Genomic DNA, 13,577 nt, shown 5'->3' with positions numbered 1-13,577 from the left:
TGGAAAACGACAGTCGTTATCACACAAGTTTAACACCTCGTGCCAGCTTACGAGTTACCATGTATGTTACTTCGTGGGTGAATATTTTTTGGGTGAGATTTTTTTTATTATGTATGGCTGATAATTTGGACAACCCATTAGTGACCACTGGGTTGGAGCAATTGCCGTTAAGTGTCTTGCTCAAGGACACATACGCCCACGATGGTAGCCGCCGCGAGCTTTGAACTCACAACCTCCAGGTTACAGGCAGGCGCGCTAACCATAATACCACGGCGCCGGATTTTAAAATTTACACTGAATGTCTGTGACAAACATAGTCTCTGTACAGAACCCAAACTGTCTTTGCTCCACAACAGACTATAATGGACCTAAAATGCCAATAAGGCTTTAATGTTTGCAGTGTACATAAAAATCAACAGCATGAATTAAACTGTCTTTTAAGACATTGCAATTTACATGCACATTCATTACAGCTATGCATATTTAATTTCAAACACCTGATAATTTACAACAACTTCTTTAGGATTTTTTCACACATATAGAGAGATCTTGGAACATGGAAGAAACCTTTCCAAGGACCACCTTTAAAACGATGAGTCAGTTCACCTTTGTTATCCAAGTAACCATACCAACCACCATGCTGCTTATCAGGGAACTGTAATAATAATAATAATAATAACTTGTATTTTCTTGGATTACGGTAGGAAAATATAGCGACAAAACAACAGTTGTTAAATCACGCTTACACATATAGCTTTATTACATTGTATGTGCATTAATAGATGTTAGAACCTGTGTACTTGATCTCTGTGTAAACAGTCTGGGTTAAAGCTATCGCCTCTAACAGCAACTGCTACAGCAGGCTTGGAACAGAACTCGCAAGTTTTAAGATATGCAGTAACGTATCACTTCATATTAAATAGGTATAAAACCATTGCAGTCATTTACAAGAGCTGTGCTATGTTTACATCATTTATGACCTTTGCAAATGTATACTCAGCAACAGTTTGAAACTTCTCTAAATAGCTATTATCCGCTGTGTACTGGTAAGCCATAAGAAACGCAATCATTGCTTCATTAAGTGGCCACCACAGTTTCATGCTCCATTCAAGTTGAGTTGGAGAATACCCCTCCACATCAAGAAAGTAGAAAATACCTTTGTTCACTTTATCCCACCCCTGCCTTAACATGAAGTAATTTAAAGTTTAAGTTATTAAACATTACATAACAAGTTTAATAAGAATTAAAAAAAGGTGGTTTAAGAAAAAACTTTTAATGATGATTGTTTGATATGATCGAAGAAGAAGAACAACTGAATTTTGCTTACTCGAAAGGTTTGTTTATAAATGATGTCAGTGCTTTTTCAGCAAGTTCTTTGTCCTTATTAATCATCGCATTTTGCAACAAGAACCAGCCACATTCAATAGCATGACCTAAATGTTTAAGTTTATGGAGATAAAAAGTGAGGAAGCAAGTTACATTCATTCGTTCAACACATCAGGTATGGTGGTTGGTGCATCTGCTACACATGGCGGTTGGTGCATTTGGTATGGTGGTTGGTGCATCTGCCTTAAGCCTAGAGACGAAGCTTAATGCTGCTACCATTAAGGGACCTCGCGAGAATTGTTCCAACCCAGATGTTCATTTGTGAGTTGTGTAAATTGTCAGCCATACATTTAAAAATTATTAGTCACAAATCTACGAAGGTGGCAAAAGTAGGTACTAGATGTATGAAAAAGTTAACCCCTGTTATAATGACTTTTGTTGCCCGACAAGCAAGGATAAGTAAGTTACACTCATTTACCTGGTATTTGCAAACGACCTGCAGATCCTGGAAGTTCCTCTCCCAAGTCTGATACATTCTCCAAAACATGTTGCCCATTTCTCTTTTAAACAAAAACGAATGAAGAGATTTTGAACAATCACATGTCAATATTTATACAAAAACACATTAATACTATTTTGCGTTATCATTTTAGAAAATAAATATATAACTACCGCAAGCAAATATCCTGTATCGAACAAAGTCTATATATAACTACCGCAAGTAAAAATATATAATTACCGCAAGCAAATATCCTGTATCGAACAAAGTCTATATATAACTACCGCAAGTAAAAACATATAATTACCGCAAGCAAATATCCTGTATCGAACAAAGTCTATATATAACTACCGGAAGTAAAAATATATAATTACCGCAAGCAAATATCCTGTATCGAACAAAGTCTTAAAAAATTTTGGCAAAACCAAATAATAAGATATAATTTTCTAAACCTGAATATGTTGCAACATTTTATCTAGTGCCCATTTTTGCAAAACCTCTGCATCATCACTCTAGTTTATCTCACATTTTAACATTTGCTCCCACACACAGTAAGCCATCAAAGGCACTGCCAAAGAAGCGGAAAAACTACTTCCTGGAATATTTTCCCTTCCTAAGCCCTCAGTATCCACCAGACACCAATGCTTAATTTGGCGCATCATGTCTCTTGCTGCAACCTGAATGGAAATATAAGAAAAAGCAATAAAAATAATCATTGTTTAATTAAGTTATTCATAGATTACACTATCTGCCTGGGTCCCTAGTATGTATTTATATCGTGCCTGTAAGAAACAACAGCACATAACCATTGTCTAATGCTCTTGCACAGTTCGTTAGTATTCCTGCCTCTAATCCAGAGGTAATGGGTTCAAGGCTCTCACTAGTGCCATCGTGGGCACATGTGTCCTTGAGCAAAACACTTAATGGCAATTGCTCCAACTTGACTGTTATTACCAGCCAAGCGGGAATAAAACAAGTAAATTTCTTCAACCAGTTATAGTGTAGCTGCAACTTGTTTTCCAAATATAAATCAATATAAAAGACACAATTCACAACAAAAATCTACATGATCTACCATATATTGCTTTAAATACTCTGTTAAGTCATACATTATTCTAAACTGTTTTATGTCATGTTTACCTTATACTTCTCTTCTGTAGATGCTCTTCCCATTTCGGACATTGCAAGAACATAAAAACACTCAGCAAACATAGTTCGTTGCACTTTTATAGTTGCCCCATCTTTTGCAACAGAGAATGGACAGCGGGTAAAACCATTTTGTTTAATAAGACACTTTTCCAGCAAAAAATCTGCGCCTGATTAGAAGTGAAATGTACATGGAAACGTAATTGGTAGGTGACATTTTACAGTGTTGCATCTTTTTAAGTTTAAAAATAGTTATGTAGAATCATTACACACAAAGTTAAGTTTATTGTTTTGATGATTTTACCCATACATACCATTTCTTGCAGCTTCCAAAATATCGGGTGTATGAAATCGTTCCACTTCTACATACAATCTACAATACATCCACACCTGCCGTGCTTGAAGCCAGGTGTATTTTATCTCATCATATACTTTACCATCTTTATCCAGACAGTTAAAAAATCCCCTGCACAAAATGTAGCATGATACACCACAATTTCAAATCCTAAACTCTTACCCATTTTCAACATCATGTGAATGTGTGGTCCAAAACTTTACAACTGATTCTAGTTCCGCTTGTATTTTATTTAACCATTCTTGTAAAATAGTTCTTTGATCTCCCATCTTTTTAAGTCAAAGTGCTTTTGCAAGCTTGCAGTGCAATTGGCAAGTGACATATTGTTTACTGGAACATAGATAATTATTAACAAGCATATGTTAATGCAAGAGGTTGTGCATTGTATCAATATGCAGTACTAATGGTATAACAATATGAGTTTGTAAATATTGACCAACCATGTAATCCATAAAGTACTTTCGTAATAAAACTCTGTATTGGGTTATTCTTTATTCAATAAGACTTTTCAAAACATCTTCTCTGGTTAACATTACTTATTTTATACATATTGCTAAATAGACATCCACATATTGTCAATATTAATAAAAAATTAAATAATCAAAAAACACCAAATAAAAAAAAAATTTTTTAACATATTCAGCCCTTGCACCTCTTAAACATAAATAGTCAATTTTGCGACTCTAAACAAGAAAAAAATATTGTGTTTAAAAAACTACAATACATAATAGATCCAAAAGATATAAATTAACTTTATTTTGATTTTTGACTGTTTGCGGATTCAATTCCATCCACAGATAGAATTGTAAATTCTTCTTCTTCCTCTTCTGGCATCTTCTCTTTTATCTTAATCATCTCCTCTTCCTTTTTTATCATATGCATCCGCTCCACTTCATCTTCTGTCTCTTTGTTTTGAACCTCTTCTTTTACTTTTGTTTTTAACCAACCTTTGAGACCTCTTTTTTTTAGCAACCTATAACATTACACCAGCCATTATAGGAACAGGTAAAAGAAAACCAAGAATACTAACTTTGATGTTTCTGTAGGTCTTCCCCGCCTAAAAATATTTAAACAGTTTATTTTTTTAAATAATGGGCCCTTATTGGTATTTATTTTATAAAATTGCTCAATACAAATGAAATTTCTTACTTGAAATTTGTCCGTTTTGGCCCTCTTTTTGCATCCTTTTTACTAGAACCAGGAAGAGGTACATTTTCAGGGCCCTTGGCTGAAAAGTTCACCACACAGTTGTTAAAGGTATAACTCATCTGTATCAAAGCCCAAGGAAATTTAAATTAGGTTGTTGTTTTAAAATATGGTATTTCAAAAGATAATCTAAACAAAAGCTTTCATAAATAAAAGAAACAAGTTTAAGAAAAAAATCAATTGTAATAATTTAAGCAAAATTTTTCTACTGGAGTTACGAACAACTAGTTTATATTTATCTTTAACACTTACGCTGGTGTTATATGCTAGCAGTTTGATTGCCTATGAACATGATTTCCTCATACATATATTTGAATAATGATTAACAAGCACATTTTTCAGAGTGGCTGTATTTGGAGTGAATAAGCTGTATCAATATGCAGTGCGACAACCAGCAGTGTAAGCAAACAATGTTCATTAAGTCCAATTAAACAGAACCAGTCAGAGAAATACCTTAATAATATTTCCTGCTTCTGACATAAACGTTCATTTTAATGTAAAGCAGCTGGATGAAGGAAAAACAAGGCATTTACTAATACACAGGTTAAATCTTGAATTGCTGACTTGGTTAAATTTGTATTATTGTTTCTGTGTTGGATAACATGAGAGACTTACAACAAATATTTATGCAACACATATTTAAATGCAGCTTCGAAGCAGTTTATAATCTAAAGCATAATTTTTCCAATTAATATTCTATGTTATTCAACAGGAAAGTATAATATATTGCAGTACAAAAACATCATGTAAAAAGGTAAAGAAACAGAACAGTGAACAAAATACAGATTTATTATTTTTCTTTTAAACGTTTTATAAATGTGACTTCATCATGATTGCGCAATCCATAGTCTTTTAATTTATGAGAATCTTTTTTTAATTTTTGTCCATCGTAGTAAAGCCAGTATGACTTCCACACCCTTCTCCATGAAATACATTGATTTCCACCTTCCCTCTGCTGCTTCAGCTGTACATGTCGTGTAATAGCTTTCTTCAAGTCACCAGTAGTAGCATCTTGCTTGACAATGACTGGATATGTAAAGCCATCAGCTCTTCTTATTCTGATAGTCATCGCTTGTCCGAATTCCAAAGCAATTTTTGCATTCACCTAAGAATAACACTTAAAAATAAAAGTGCATGTATTATGTTTAAATGTATTTATTAAACATGTTGAAATTGGTGCAGTAAACGAATGTTGGCAGTCCTCTAGTTTAAAAAAAACGCTTACGTATAGTAGCCAATGCAGCAGAATTCATGCTTTTATATAAAACATATGTCAAGTGTTAAAACTCTGGTAAATGTTTGTCAGCGCATTCATTATTAGGAAAACTTACTTCTTCCAGTGTAACTTCCTGTGGTAAATCATTAAGCAGTGGATCCCCCAACAGCTCATCGAGTTTATCATTATAAAAATTCATCACCTCGCTAAAAGATGGCTCTTCTTTCTCCATCTTTTAACAATTGAAGACGAAGAACAAACGCAGAACATGTGCCTATAAAGTTTTAGATTTCTGTTAAGGGGAATCCCCAGCTTGTGATGTAATAACGGTCACAGTTCAGTGACTTCAATATGAGATGTGTTTTTCTCGTTTCCATTTTGCAAAAGATAAATAAAACAGTTTTGGTAAATAGTTTATGGTCATTCTGAATGCGCCTTGAAGTTTCGTATTTTTTTATTTACCTTTTTACATGTTTCCTTTTTGACATGTTTTTGCGTGCAGAAGGTTAGGCTAAATATGGTAGATATAATTGAAGAGATCAAAGCAGGAAATTTGTTTACTCTTATTTCAAATTATACGAACGGGATATATTCAGAGGTTCTGTTGCAGTTGTCTTATTATTTTATATCATTATTTGAATAGTTATCGAGCATAATATAGCTTTATTAGCCTATAACATAAATTGTTGGCAGTACCGGTAATCAAAATTCAATACAAACAATTAATATTGTGTTTTTAAAATAAAGACAATTTTGTCATATATATGGGCTGTAATTTATGCATTTAAACTGACCAGAAAATCCATGCACCTAATGACACATTGTTTACAGCTTGTAGAGGCAAATAAATCCGGGGATTGGCAAGTTCAAGTTCTTCTTGTTGAGTGTGTGATCTGTATCTGCTTGGTGTTTCTTATCTGTGTAGCTTGGAAAATATACAGCAGATCAATTACTGAACACTTTTCAAAGGAAAACAACAGTAAGTTTTATTTCCTGTTACTGTTATCATTTCCTGTGTCGATAGATTTTAAAGCAAAAATTTTCTTGTTTAGTTTCCAACCCTTCATCTCCAACTGCTGGACGTGGTGAACACAACAGGTTGGTAGATTAGTCAGTGAAAAGTAAAACCTGACTTTCTAATAAAATACATGCTTTACCTGTGGGCATTATATGGTTTGAGTTTGGTTCGCCCCACTTTTAGTTTGACTTTTCAGCATGGATTGGTGGTGCCAATTTTTAATGAAAAAAGACATAGTATTAGCATAAAAAACATAGTATTGGCATATCACTGTATGTATAGACGGTACAACATGTTACCACTGTACAACATGCTCCTAATGTATATTGTTTTATTTATAGAGAAAAGAAGAGACTTTGAAGATGGAATTGGTAAAAAAGCCAAGTGATCTCACAGACTGTTGGAATGATGAACAGAGAATGAACTTTCTCTTCTCTGCATTTCCTCCCGATCCTTCCCATAATCCCGCTCACTGGAAGTCAAAACTTGACTTTTGGAGGACCCTGATCATGGACTTATGTGTGCAGAACAATAGAATGAAGGTTACTTTAGATACTGTGAGTGTATGGGTGGCAAGGGATGACAGGAAACCTATGGGCCTACATGTTGTGTGGGAAGACTTAAAGCAGTCAAAGGAATTTGTCTCAGCATCAGAATATGCACAGGATCTGAGTAGAAATTCAACATGGTTGGGCTGGGGCCTTAATGTGCTGGTACGAAAACCAACAACTTGGATAACTGGGAAAGTATTTAGTCCTTTGAAAGGGAAAGGGGATTTGGGCAGCCAGCAGTATATTTGTATGAAATCGCTGCATAAAATGTGCGATTTGGTGCTGGAGAGAGTTCATGAAGAAAAACAAAAAGAGGATCACCCCAACAAGACATATATTTATTCATACAAGCAACTACAGGCATTGACATCTGATATTGTGAATGGGACAGACTGCTTGGACTTAGTTATTTTAACATTAGAGAACAAGAAATCTGCTTCAGTGTATATGCCAGAGCCCACAGCAGCTGCAGGTACCAGTTCACCAAGTAAACAAGTAAAAAGGTATATCAAGTTCGCAGCACCATCAGAAACAACTGCACAACCTGTAGGTGAAGTAGACCTTGGAATTCTGGAATTAGAAGAGTCTGAAAAGATTCTGGAGAAAGAAATCACTCTTTTGTACACGGAGCAAACAAAACTCGTCAATTTGTGCAGGGAGAGTATTCGGAATAAGCACAGAGTGCTTGCTAAAAATTATTTGAGAAAAAAGCGAAGGTTAACTGTAGTTCTTGACAAGAAGGATGCCTCACTAAGCAATGTTCAGCAGCTTTTGGAGCGCATACATCAGTGCAAGACAGATATGCTAGTGGTGGAAACATACAAAGCTGGGATTGAGATGTATAAGAAACTAAAAGATGAAGGAGGACTAAACATTGATGCTGTGGAGGACACAATGAATGATCTTGGGGACATGATCGCAGAGCAGGATGACATCTCCTCCATCATGGCTACTCCTGTTTCCGAAACAGAATTCTCCAATGATGAGTTGGAGCAAGAGCTCAATGATCTTCTTTCAGAAGACATTTCAACTCCTGCATCGTCAGATTTGCTGTCAGAGCTGGAAAGTCTTAGCATCAACAGTAGTACACCATCCACTCCTGGTTGTGAGACCAAAAAAGTCGGTGAAAAAAGTGGAAACACGCAGCCTGTGTTAACTTCGTAATGCTGGCTACCTAGTTTGCTGGTGAACTTTACTTCTGTATGGCGAATAGTTCAATTTAATTACCTAACCTAATGTATTTTTGATTATGTTATACAATTACACATATCGATATCTTCATACCGTTTCCCCAATTTCTGAATGTAATGACCACTTGGAAATCTACATATATTTATGCCTTGTTCATTTGTGCTTAGTGTAGAATAAATCTTCATTTTTTACGTTTTTGAAGAAATTTAATTAATTATTAAAATATGACCATAGCCTGTTTATATAGACTATAGAGCAATAGTTCATCACTGTTCCCTAATTGTAATTGTTATTTTTTCTCTTAGTTTTGTGAAATAAAATTAAATAACGTTAAAACATACCTTGTTACCACTAAAATGGCCGGACCTGCCTATGGAAAAAAAATTGCGAAAGAAATTTTCAACCATTCTGTAAGTGCTGTAATGCCAGACCATCTTGTTAAAAAGACAATACAGAGATGCGGAAACCAATTAATTCAAGGTAGATAGCCCACTGCATTAAAACCAGCCATTCATGTATATTTAATGAGTTATGTACAGGAAACCAGTCGTTCAATTTAAACCTTAATGTATTCGTGGTTGGATTTGGGAAAGCAGTATGCGGCATGTGTAGAGCTGTTCAGGATCTTGTAGGAGACCATATTGTGGGTGGGGTACTGAGCGTTCCACATGGTATAATACATGATTTAAAGGCTAACAACAAAAGGTTGGTTTAAATTGAAGTCATCGAATATATTATTCTGATTTCATTATACCTTATATATACAAACAAAATTTATGAAGCTAATTTTGATTTCATTATACCTTATATATACAAACAAAATTTATGAAGCTAATTTTGATCGTTAGGTCTAAACTAACCTAAAAATACTAGTTGAATGCCACATTCATGTTAAAATCCTATTGCCTCAGCCACTTACTTCCACGGAATGATGGGAAAATAGAAGTACTGGAAGGAGCAAGGTATAATACTCCAGATCAGGCTTCCTTTGCTTCTACTCAAAAAATAATTAAATTATGCAAAGAAGCCAAAGAGAGTAATTTAATATTATCACTTGTAACAGGCGGTAAGTGGTACATAAACTTTTTAAACATACTTCTGTATTTTGTTTTATCGTGTGTAGACCTAAACTTGTTTTGTAGTTGCTACATATGATTTAACAACAAAGTCAACATAGTCATAAACCAATATTTTTCAAGCAGCAAAATAAAATAATGTAATTTGCATTAGGTGGATCAGCACTTCTCAATTCCCCAATACATCCAATAACCATCAGTGATATGTGTAATGTGGTGAAGCTACTCACAGAGAACGGAGCCACTATTCAAGATATGAACATAGTTCGTCAACAAATATCTCAAGTTAAAGGTGGCAAGTTGGTTCAGATGTCAACACCAGCAACGGTAATTTTGCATTACTGGTAATTTTATTCTGTCCTTTGTTTTTATAATTCTGATTTTTGTGACTGTATCGAATAGATAAATATAGACAAAAAAAGTTTCACTGTCCTGTAAATCTATTGAATCATGTAAAAACTGCCGCAATACTCCTTACAGTAGGTATTTTGTATCGTGATATAGCTTGTAAGTATATCTAGATGAACTAGCCTGAAGATATGATAAGCAATATTTGCTGAGTGCTGTTATGCACAAAATTTTCAACTGTGAAATACAATATTTTTCAGATGTGGAGCTTGATATTATCAGACATCATTGGTGATCCATTACATCTGATTGCAAGTGGACCCACAGTTCCTACAAGCAACACATGCACAGATGCAATGGCTGTGGTTGAAAAGTATGGGTTGAGTAATATGCTCCCACAATCTGTGCAGTTAGTTTTAAACGATGGTCTTCGCACTGCTCCAGAGAAAGGGTTAGGAACGCCCAACATTAATAATCTATTGGTTGGAAATAATACAATTGCAGTAGAAGCAGCTTGTGCTAAGGCGCAAGAATTTGGTTGCACTACTCTTGTCTTGAGTTCTGCAGTGCAGGGTGAAGCAAAAGATATTGGAACGAGCTTCATGAAAATGGCTTCCGCTTTGAATAAACTGTTGCTAGAAGCTGAAAATAGGCTGAATATCGAGCATGAAATTAAAGAGCTTTTAAAAACTATTCTCCCAGAAGAATCAATTCAAAAGTTCATTGAAGATGTAAAGGATGTTGTGTCCTTTGATAACCCTGTGTGTATAATTGGTGCTGGAGAAAGCACAGTAAATTTGAGCAAGCAACATGGTAAAGGGGGTAGGAACCAAGAAATGACACTCTCTGCTCTTGTGGAACTCCAAGACCTTTTTCAACACATGTCTGGAGTTAATGTGTGCTTTTTATCTGCGGGCACTGATGGACAAGATGGTCCCACTGACTCTGCTGGAGCAGTTTTCTCTACTTTAGATTACAGTGACATTGATATTGTAATAGCAAAAGAGCATTTGATGCGACACGATTCGTATAACTTCTTTAAGCACCATTACAAAGAGCTGGTAACATGTGGAATGACGGGAACTAATGTGATGGATATTCACATTCTTTTGCTGTCCCGCAGCAACAATAACTATGTGCAATAAACACGAATTATTATATATAAAAACTTTTTTTAATTTATATGCAGAAACACATTTACAAAAATATAATTCTTGCTACAAAAATAAACTACTAGTACAACTAAATGGTCCATGTCAAGTGTCTTAAAGATTGTCCCTTCTTTTCCTGAATTTCTGTTGCTCTCTCTGCAACATCAGTGACATTCGGACAGCCATGGCAAACCAGGATCTGCAAATTTGAGCATGAGTTTGCAATGCATTCTAAGGCAGCATTGGTCAACTTAACACAATGGTTTATATGCAGCTCCATAACAGTATTTCGGCAAGGACTGGTAGCAAGGCCACTTATTCCATCATCAGTGATTGAAGTATTGGAAATATTTAAGTGTGCAAGAAAATGACAATGCACCCACAATGCTTTTACACTTAAATCTGTTATCTCAGAACAACCAGCAAGATTTACTTGTTTTAAAGCTTTGCAGTTTTCTGCAAGAGCAATAACAGCACTATCATTAACGTGCACACACCGTCGTAGGTAAACTACTCTAAGTTTTCTGCAACCTTTTGACAAATTTTGGACCCCAACTGAAGTGATTTCAGTTTGTGAACCTTTCAAAGCATTCAAGTCAATTTTCAGCAAATTCGGGCAACTCTTAGAGATTTCCAAAAGTCCCTTGTCAGAGATGTGACATCTATTTAAATTTAACTCTCCAAGGTTGGCATACAAACATGATCTAATGTTATCATCGGACAACAAGCCCTGCTGTGCTAGAATAGATGTCAGTTTTCTTTTTATGTTGACAGGTATTTCATCAAGATCTCTTTCAAACATAGAAAAGTTTTTGACAACAGAATACAGTGATGTATTTAACAGTGAAGATACCCTACCACCAAACGCCATTTCCTACATATGAACCTGTAAGAATAAAAAAGTGAATATATATATACAGAAAAAACTAAACTATAATGAATTGACAATGTTCATAGAGAGATACAGCAATTAAATTTAAACAAATTTTTATATAATTTGTACCATAAATTATATTCCTAAGAGCTATGGAAATATAGGTTTACTAAAACAAAATACCAGATTATCAGTACTATTCTTGTCATATATATATTATGTATAAAAAATTAGTGTTATAACTTTTTGTAAACAGAAATTAAATTTTCCACAGCTACAAATGCGTTTATAAAATCGGTTTCCTCAAGTCCATACTTGGTATATTGGTGCAAATACGCACGAGCACCAAACATGTTCCATGCTTTTCCAACAGTCATGTTAAGTGGCTTGATGCAGGGTGTACCATTGCTTACTATGGTTAAACTTTTCTCATATTTTTGAAAAGGTTTGTCGGTTTTCCAAACGGCGCAGCGATAATACTCTGGCATCCAATTTGCATAGAGTCTGGAGTCAGTAAATTTTCTGCTTAAATTCGGGTCAAAAGAGCTCGCTTCGAGACCGCGCATGATAAGCAGTGTGGATAAATACTTGGACGGATACTTTGCGCATTTTTCCTCAAGTCCTGTTGCAGGAAGTCTCGCTTTCCAATTTAAGCCTTCGTCCATATAATAGTCAGTGATGTGCATTTGGTATATCCTCTTTACTAATGCCTCCCATTCAAAAGTACTGTATGCTACGCTGCCAACTGGTATGTGAGGCACAGACTTTATATCCAGCAACTTATACTGGCCATTACAAGCCAACTGCAGCACAATTTCACTCAAAACATCTCTTTGCTGCTGCGCGAACAGATCCATTGAACTGGTAGAAGCTGAAATAGGTTGGAGAAGAGATGCAAGCTGGGAAGCTGCTACAGAATTCATGTCAGTGAATGTGACATGTTTTAATCCCAGAAGTTTCTGGCACACCTCATGTAGGTGGTTGTTATGCAAGAGAATGTTGGCGTCCGTTGTCGCACACATATTGGAAAGTGAGAGGATTGCATTATAGTTTTGTACAGCTACTTCTCCAGCAGTGTACGGGCAAACCACAGGATTTATTAAAGTCGCGTGTGGATATTCTTCACGGAGTAAACCAGTAATGTAGGAGCCAACTCCAGAGCCTGTACCACCTGCAAGGCTCATTAAGATAAGGAAACCAGAAAAGTAATCACACTTTTCTACCTCTCTTCGAATGCAATCTAAAATCCCATCTTTACAGCGCGGGGCATGAACCTTAAACCCATATGCCCAGTTGTTACCTGAACCACTCTTCTGGCAGAACTGTTGCCCCTTTGCATAACTCCAACCCTTACCAGATGTTCCACTCAATGCACAGTTCACAGCTTTAGGCTCCATGTCCACCATGACGGACCTGGCCTCATATCCGCTGCCGGTTTCATGAAAAAATGTCTTGAGTGAGGTGTCTTTATATTCGTTATTGGTTTTTGTTGTCAGAGTAGTTGAAGTTTGACATGCATCTTCATATAGAATATCAAGCAGCTCATGCCCTATTTGAGTCCCACATTGGCCTAATTGTACAGTAACACACGATGCCATATTGCAGGGCCATCAGTGACAA

At 35.6% G+C, this 13,577-nt stretch overlaps 7 protein-coding genes across 8 annotated transcripts; 2 read left to right on the top strand and 5 right to left on the bottom strand.

Annotated features, from left to right (window-relative positions):
* Nucleotides 1–430: 430 nt before the first annotated feature.
* On the bottom strand, nucleotides 431–3,758 carry LOC149732215 (N-acylglucosamine 2-epimerase-like). The gene is given in 8 exon segments (XM_089883626.1): nucleotides 431–655; nucleotides 981–1,182; nucleotides 1,328–1,433; nucleotides 1,805–1,886; nucleotides 2,278–2,502; nucleotides 2,966–3,141; nucleotides 3,286–3,437; nucleotides 3,489–3,758. Coding segments are annotated over 8 exon segments (1,200 nt in total). The 5' UTR covers nucleotides 3,596–3,758; the 3' UTR covers nucleotides 431–505.
* An 86-nt stretch (nucleotides 3,759–3,844) lies between these two features.
* On the bottom strand, nucleotides 3,845–5,128 carry LOC149732214 (uncharacterized). The gene is made up of 4 exons (XM_089883660.1): nucleotides 4,986–5,128; nucleotides 4,476–4,594; nucleotides 4,357–4,383; nucleotides 3,845–4,299 (listed from the first exon to the last, which is right to left on the bottom strand). The coding sequence occupies exons 1-4, from the start codon at nucleotides 5,010–5,012 to the stop codon at nucleotides 4,080–4,082; spliced, it is 393 nt and encodes a 130-aa protein (XP_089739786.1). The 5' UTR covers nucleotides 5,013–5,128; the 3' UTR covers nucleotides 3,845–4,079.
* Nucleotides 4,867–6,095, bottom strand: LOC149732213 (U11/U12 small nuclear ribonucleoprotein 25 kDa protein-like). Its single transcript, XM_089883657.1, has 2 exons — nucleotides 5,864–6,095; nucleotides 4,867–5,637 (listed from the first exon to the last, which is right to left on the bottom strand). The coding sequence occupies exons 1-2, from the start codon at nucleotides 5,978–5,980 to the stop codon at nucleotides 5,323–5,325; spliced, it is 432 nt and encodes a 143-aa protein (XP_089739783.1). The 5' UTR covers nucleotides 5,981–6,095; the 3' UTR covers nucleotides 4,867–5,322.
* A 99-nt stretch (nucleotides 6,096–6,194) lies between these two features.
* LOC149732212 (charged multivesicular body protein 7-like) lies at nucleotides 6,195–8,846 on the top strand. 2 transcript variants are annotated; one of them, XM_089883621.1, is made up of 4 exons: nucleotides 6,195–6,346; nucleotides 6,580–6,727; nucleotides 6,801–6,846; nucleotides 7,108–8,846. In XM_089883621.1, exon 4 carries the CDS (start codon nucleotides 7,129–7,131, stop codon nucleotides 8,479–8,481), a length of 1,353 nt encoding a protein of 450 aa, XP_089739747.1. In that variant the 5' UTR covers nucleotides 6,195–6,346; nucleotides 6,580–6,727; nucleotides 6,801–6,846; nucleotides 7,108–7,128; the 3' UTR covers nucleotides 8,482–8,846. The 2 variants fall into 2 exon arrangements, with proteins under 2 accessions (XP_089739747.1, XP_089739748.1); XM_089883622.1 differs by lacking the exon at nucleotides 6,801–6,846.
* A 7-nt stretch (nucleotides 8,847–8,853) lies between these two features.
* LOC149732210 (glycerate kinase-like) lies at nucleotides 8,854–12,174 on the top strand. Its single transcript, XM_089883616.1, has 5 exons — nucleotides 8,854–8,988; nucleotides 9,048–9,213; nucleotides 9,420–9,574; nucleotides 9,739–9,911; nucleotides 10,193–12,174. The coding sequence occupies exons 1-5, from the start codon at nucleotides 8,865–8,867 to the stop codon at nucleotides 11,075–11,077; spliced, it is 1,503 nt and encodes a 500-aa protein (XP_089739742.1). The 5' UTR covers nucleotides 8,854–8,864; the 3' UTR covers nucleotides 11,078–12,174.
* Nucleotides 11,085–11,954, bottom strand: LOC149732211 (protein AMN1 homolog). Its single transcript, XM_089883648.1, has one exon. It carries the CDS (start codon nucleotides 11,952–11,954, stop codon nucleotides 11,175–11,177), a length of 780 nt encoding a protein of 259 aa, XP_089739774.1. The 3' UTR covers nucleotides 11,085–11,174.
* On the bottom strand, nucleotides 11,970–13,558 carry LOC149732209 (tubulin delta chain-like). Its single transcript, XM_089883620.1, has one exon. It carries the CDS (start codon nucleotides 13,553–13,555, stop codon nucleotides 12,194–12,196), a length of 1,362 nt encoding a protein of 453 aa, XP_089739746.1. The 5' UTR covers nucleotides 13,556–13,558; the 3' UTR covers nucleotides 11,970–12,193.
* Between the last annotated feature and the right edge of the window lie 19 nt (nucleotides 13,559–13,577).

This window comes from Ciona robusta, chromosome 8, assembly GCF_009617815.1.
Source record: "Ciona robusta chromosome 8, ASM961781v2".
Lineage (NCBI taxonomy): Eukaryota > Metazoa > Chordata > Ascidiacea > Phlebobranchia > Cionidae > Ciona > Ciona robusta.
Note: the sequence above shows the minus strand (reverse complement) of the source record. Positions and strands in the feature narration are given on the sequence as shown.

Excerpts from the sequence above, each read along its gene's own strand:
- LOC149732214 (XM_089883660.1), bottom strand. The coding sequence starts at position 5,012 with ATGTCAGAAGCAGGAAATATTATTAAG. Across the intron at positions 4,595-4,985 it reads AAGCAGGAAATATTATTAAG|ATGAGTTATACCTTTAACAA; the intron begins GTATTTCTCTGA and ends GCTTTGATACAG. Across the intron at positions 4,300-4,356 it reads AGACCTACAGAAACATCAAA|GTTGCTAAAAAAAAGAGGTC; the intron begins GTTAGTATTCTT and ends GTAATGTTATAG.
- LOC149732209 (XM_089883620.1), bottom strand. The coding sequence starts at position 13,555 with ATGGCATCGTGTGTTACTGTACAATTAGGCCAATGTGGGACTCAAATA.
- LOC149732213 (XM_089883657.1), bottom strand. The coding sequence starts at position 5,980 with ATGGAGAAAGAAGAGCCATCTTTTAGCGAGGTGATGAATTTTTATAAT. Across the intron at positions 5,638-5,863 it reads AGGAAGTTACACTGGAAGAA|GTGAATGCAAAAATTGCTTT; the intron begins GTAAGTTTTCCT and ends TGTTATTCTTAG.
- LOC149732210 (XM_089883616.1), top strand. The coding sequence starts at position 8,865 with ATGGCCGGACCTGCCTATGGAAAAAAAATTGCGAAAGAAATTTTCAAC. Across the intron at positions 9,214-9,419 it reads TTAAAGGCTAACAACAAAAG|CCACTTACTTCCACGGAATG; the intron begins GTTGGTTTAAAT and ends CTATTGCCTCAG. Across the intron at positions 9,912-10,192 it reads AGATGTCAACACCAGCAACG|ATGTGGAGCTTGATATTATC; the intron begins GTAATTTTGCAT and ends AATATTTTTCAG.
- LOC149732212 (XM_089883622.1), top strand. The coding sequence starts at position 7,129 with ATGGAATTGGTAAAAAAGCCAAGTGATCTCACAGACTGTTGGAATGAT.
- LOC149732211 (XM_089883648.1), bottom strand. The coding sequence starts at position 11,954 with ATGGCGTTTGGTGGTAGGGTATCTTCACTGTTAAATACATCACTGTAT.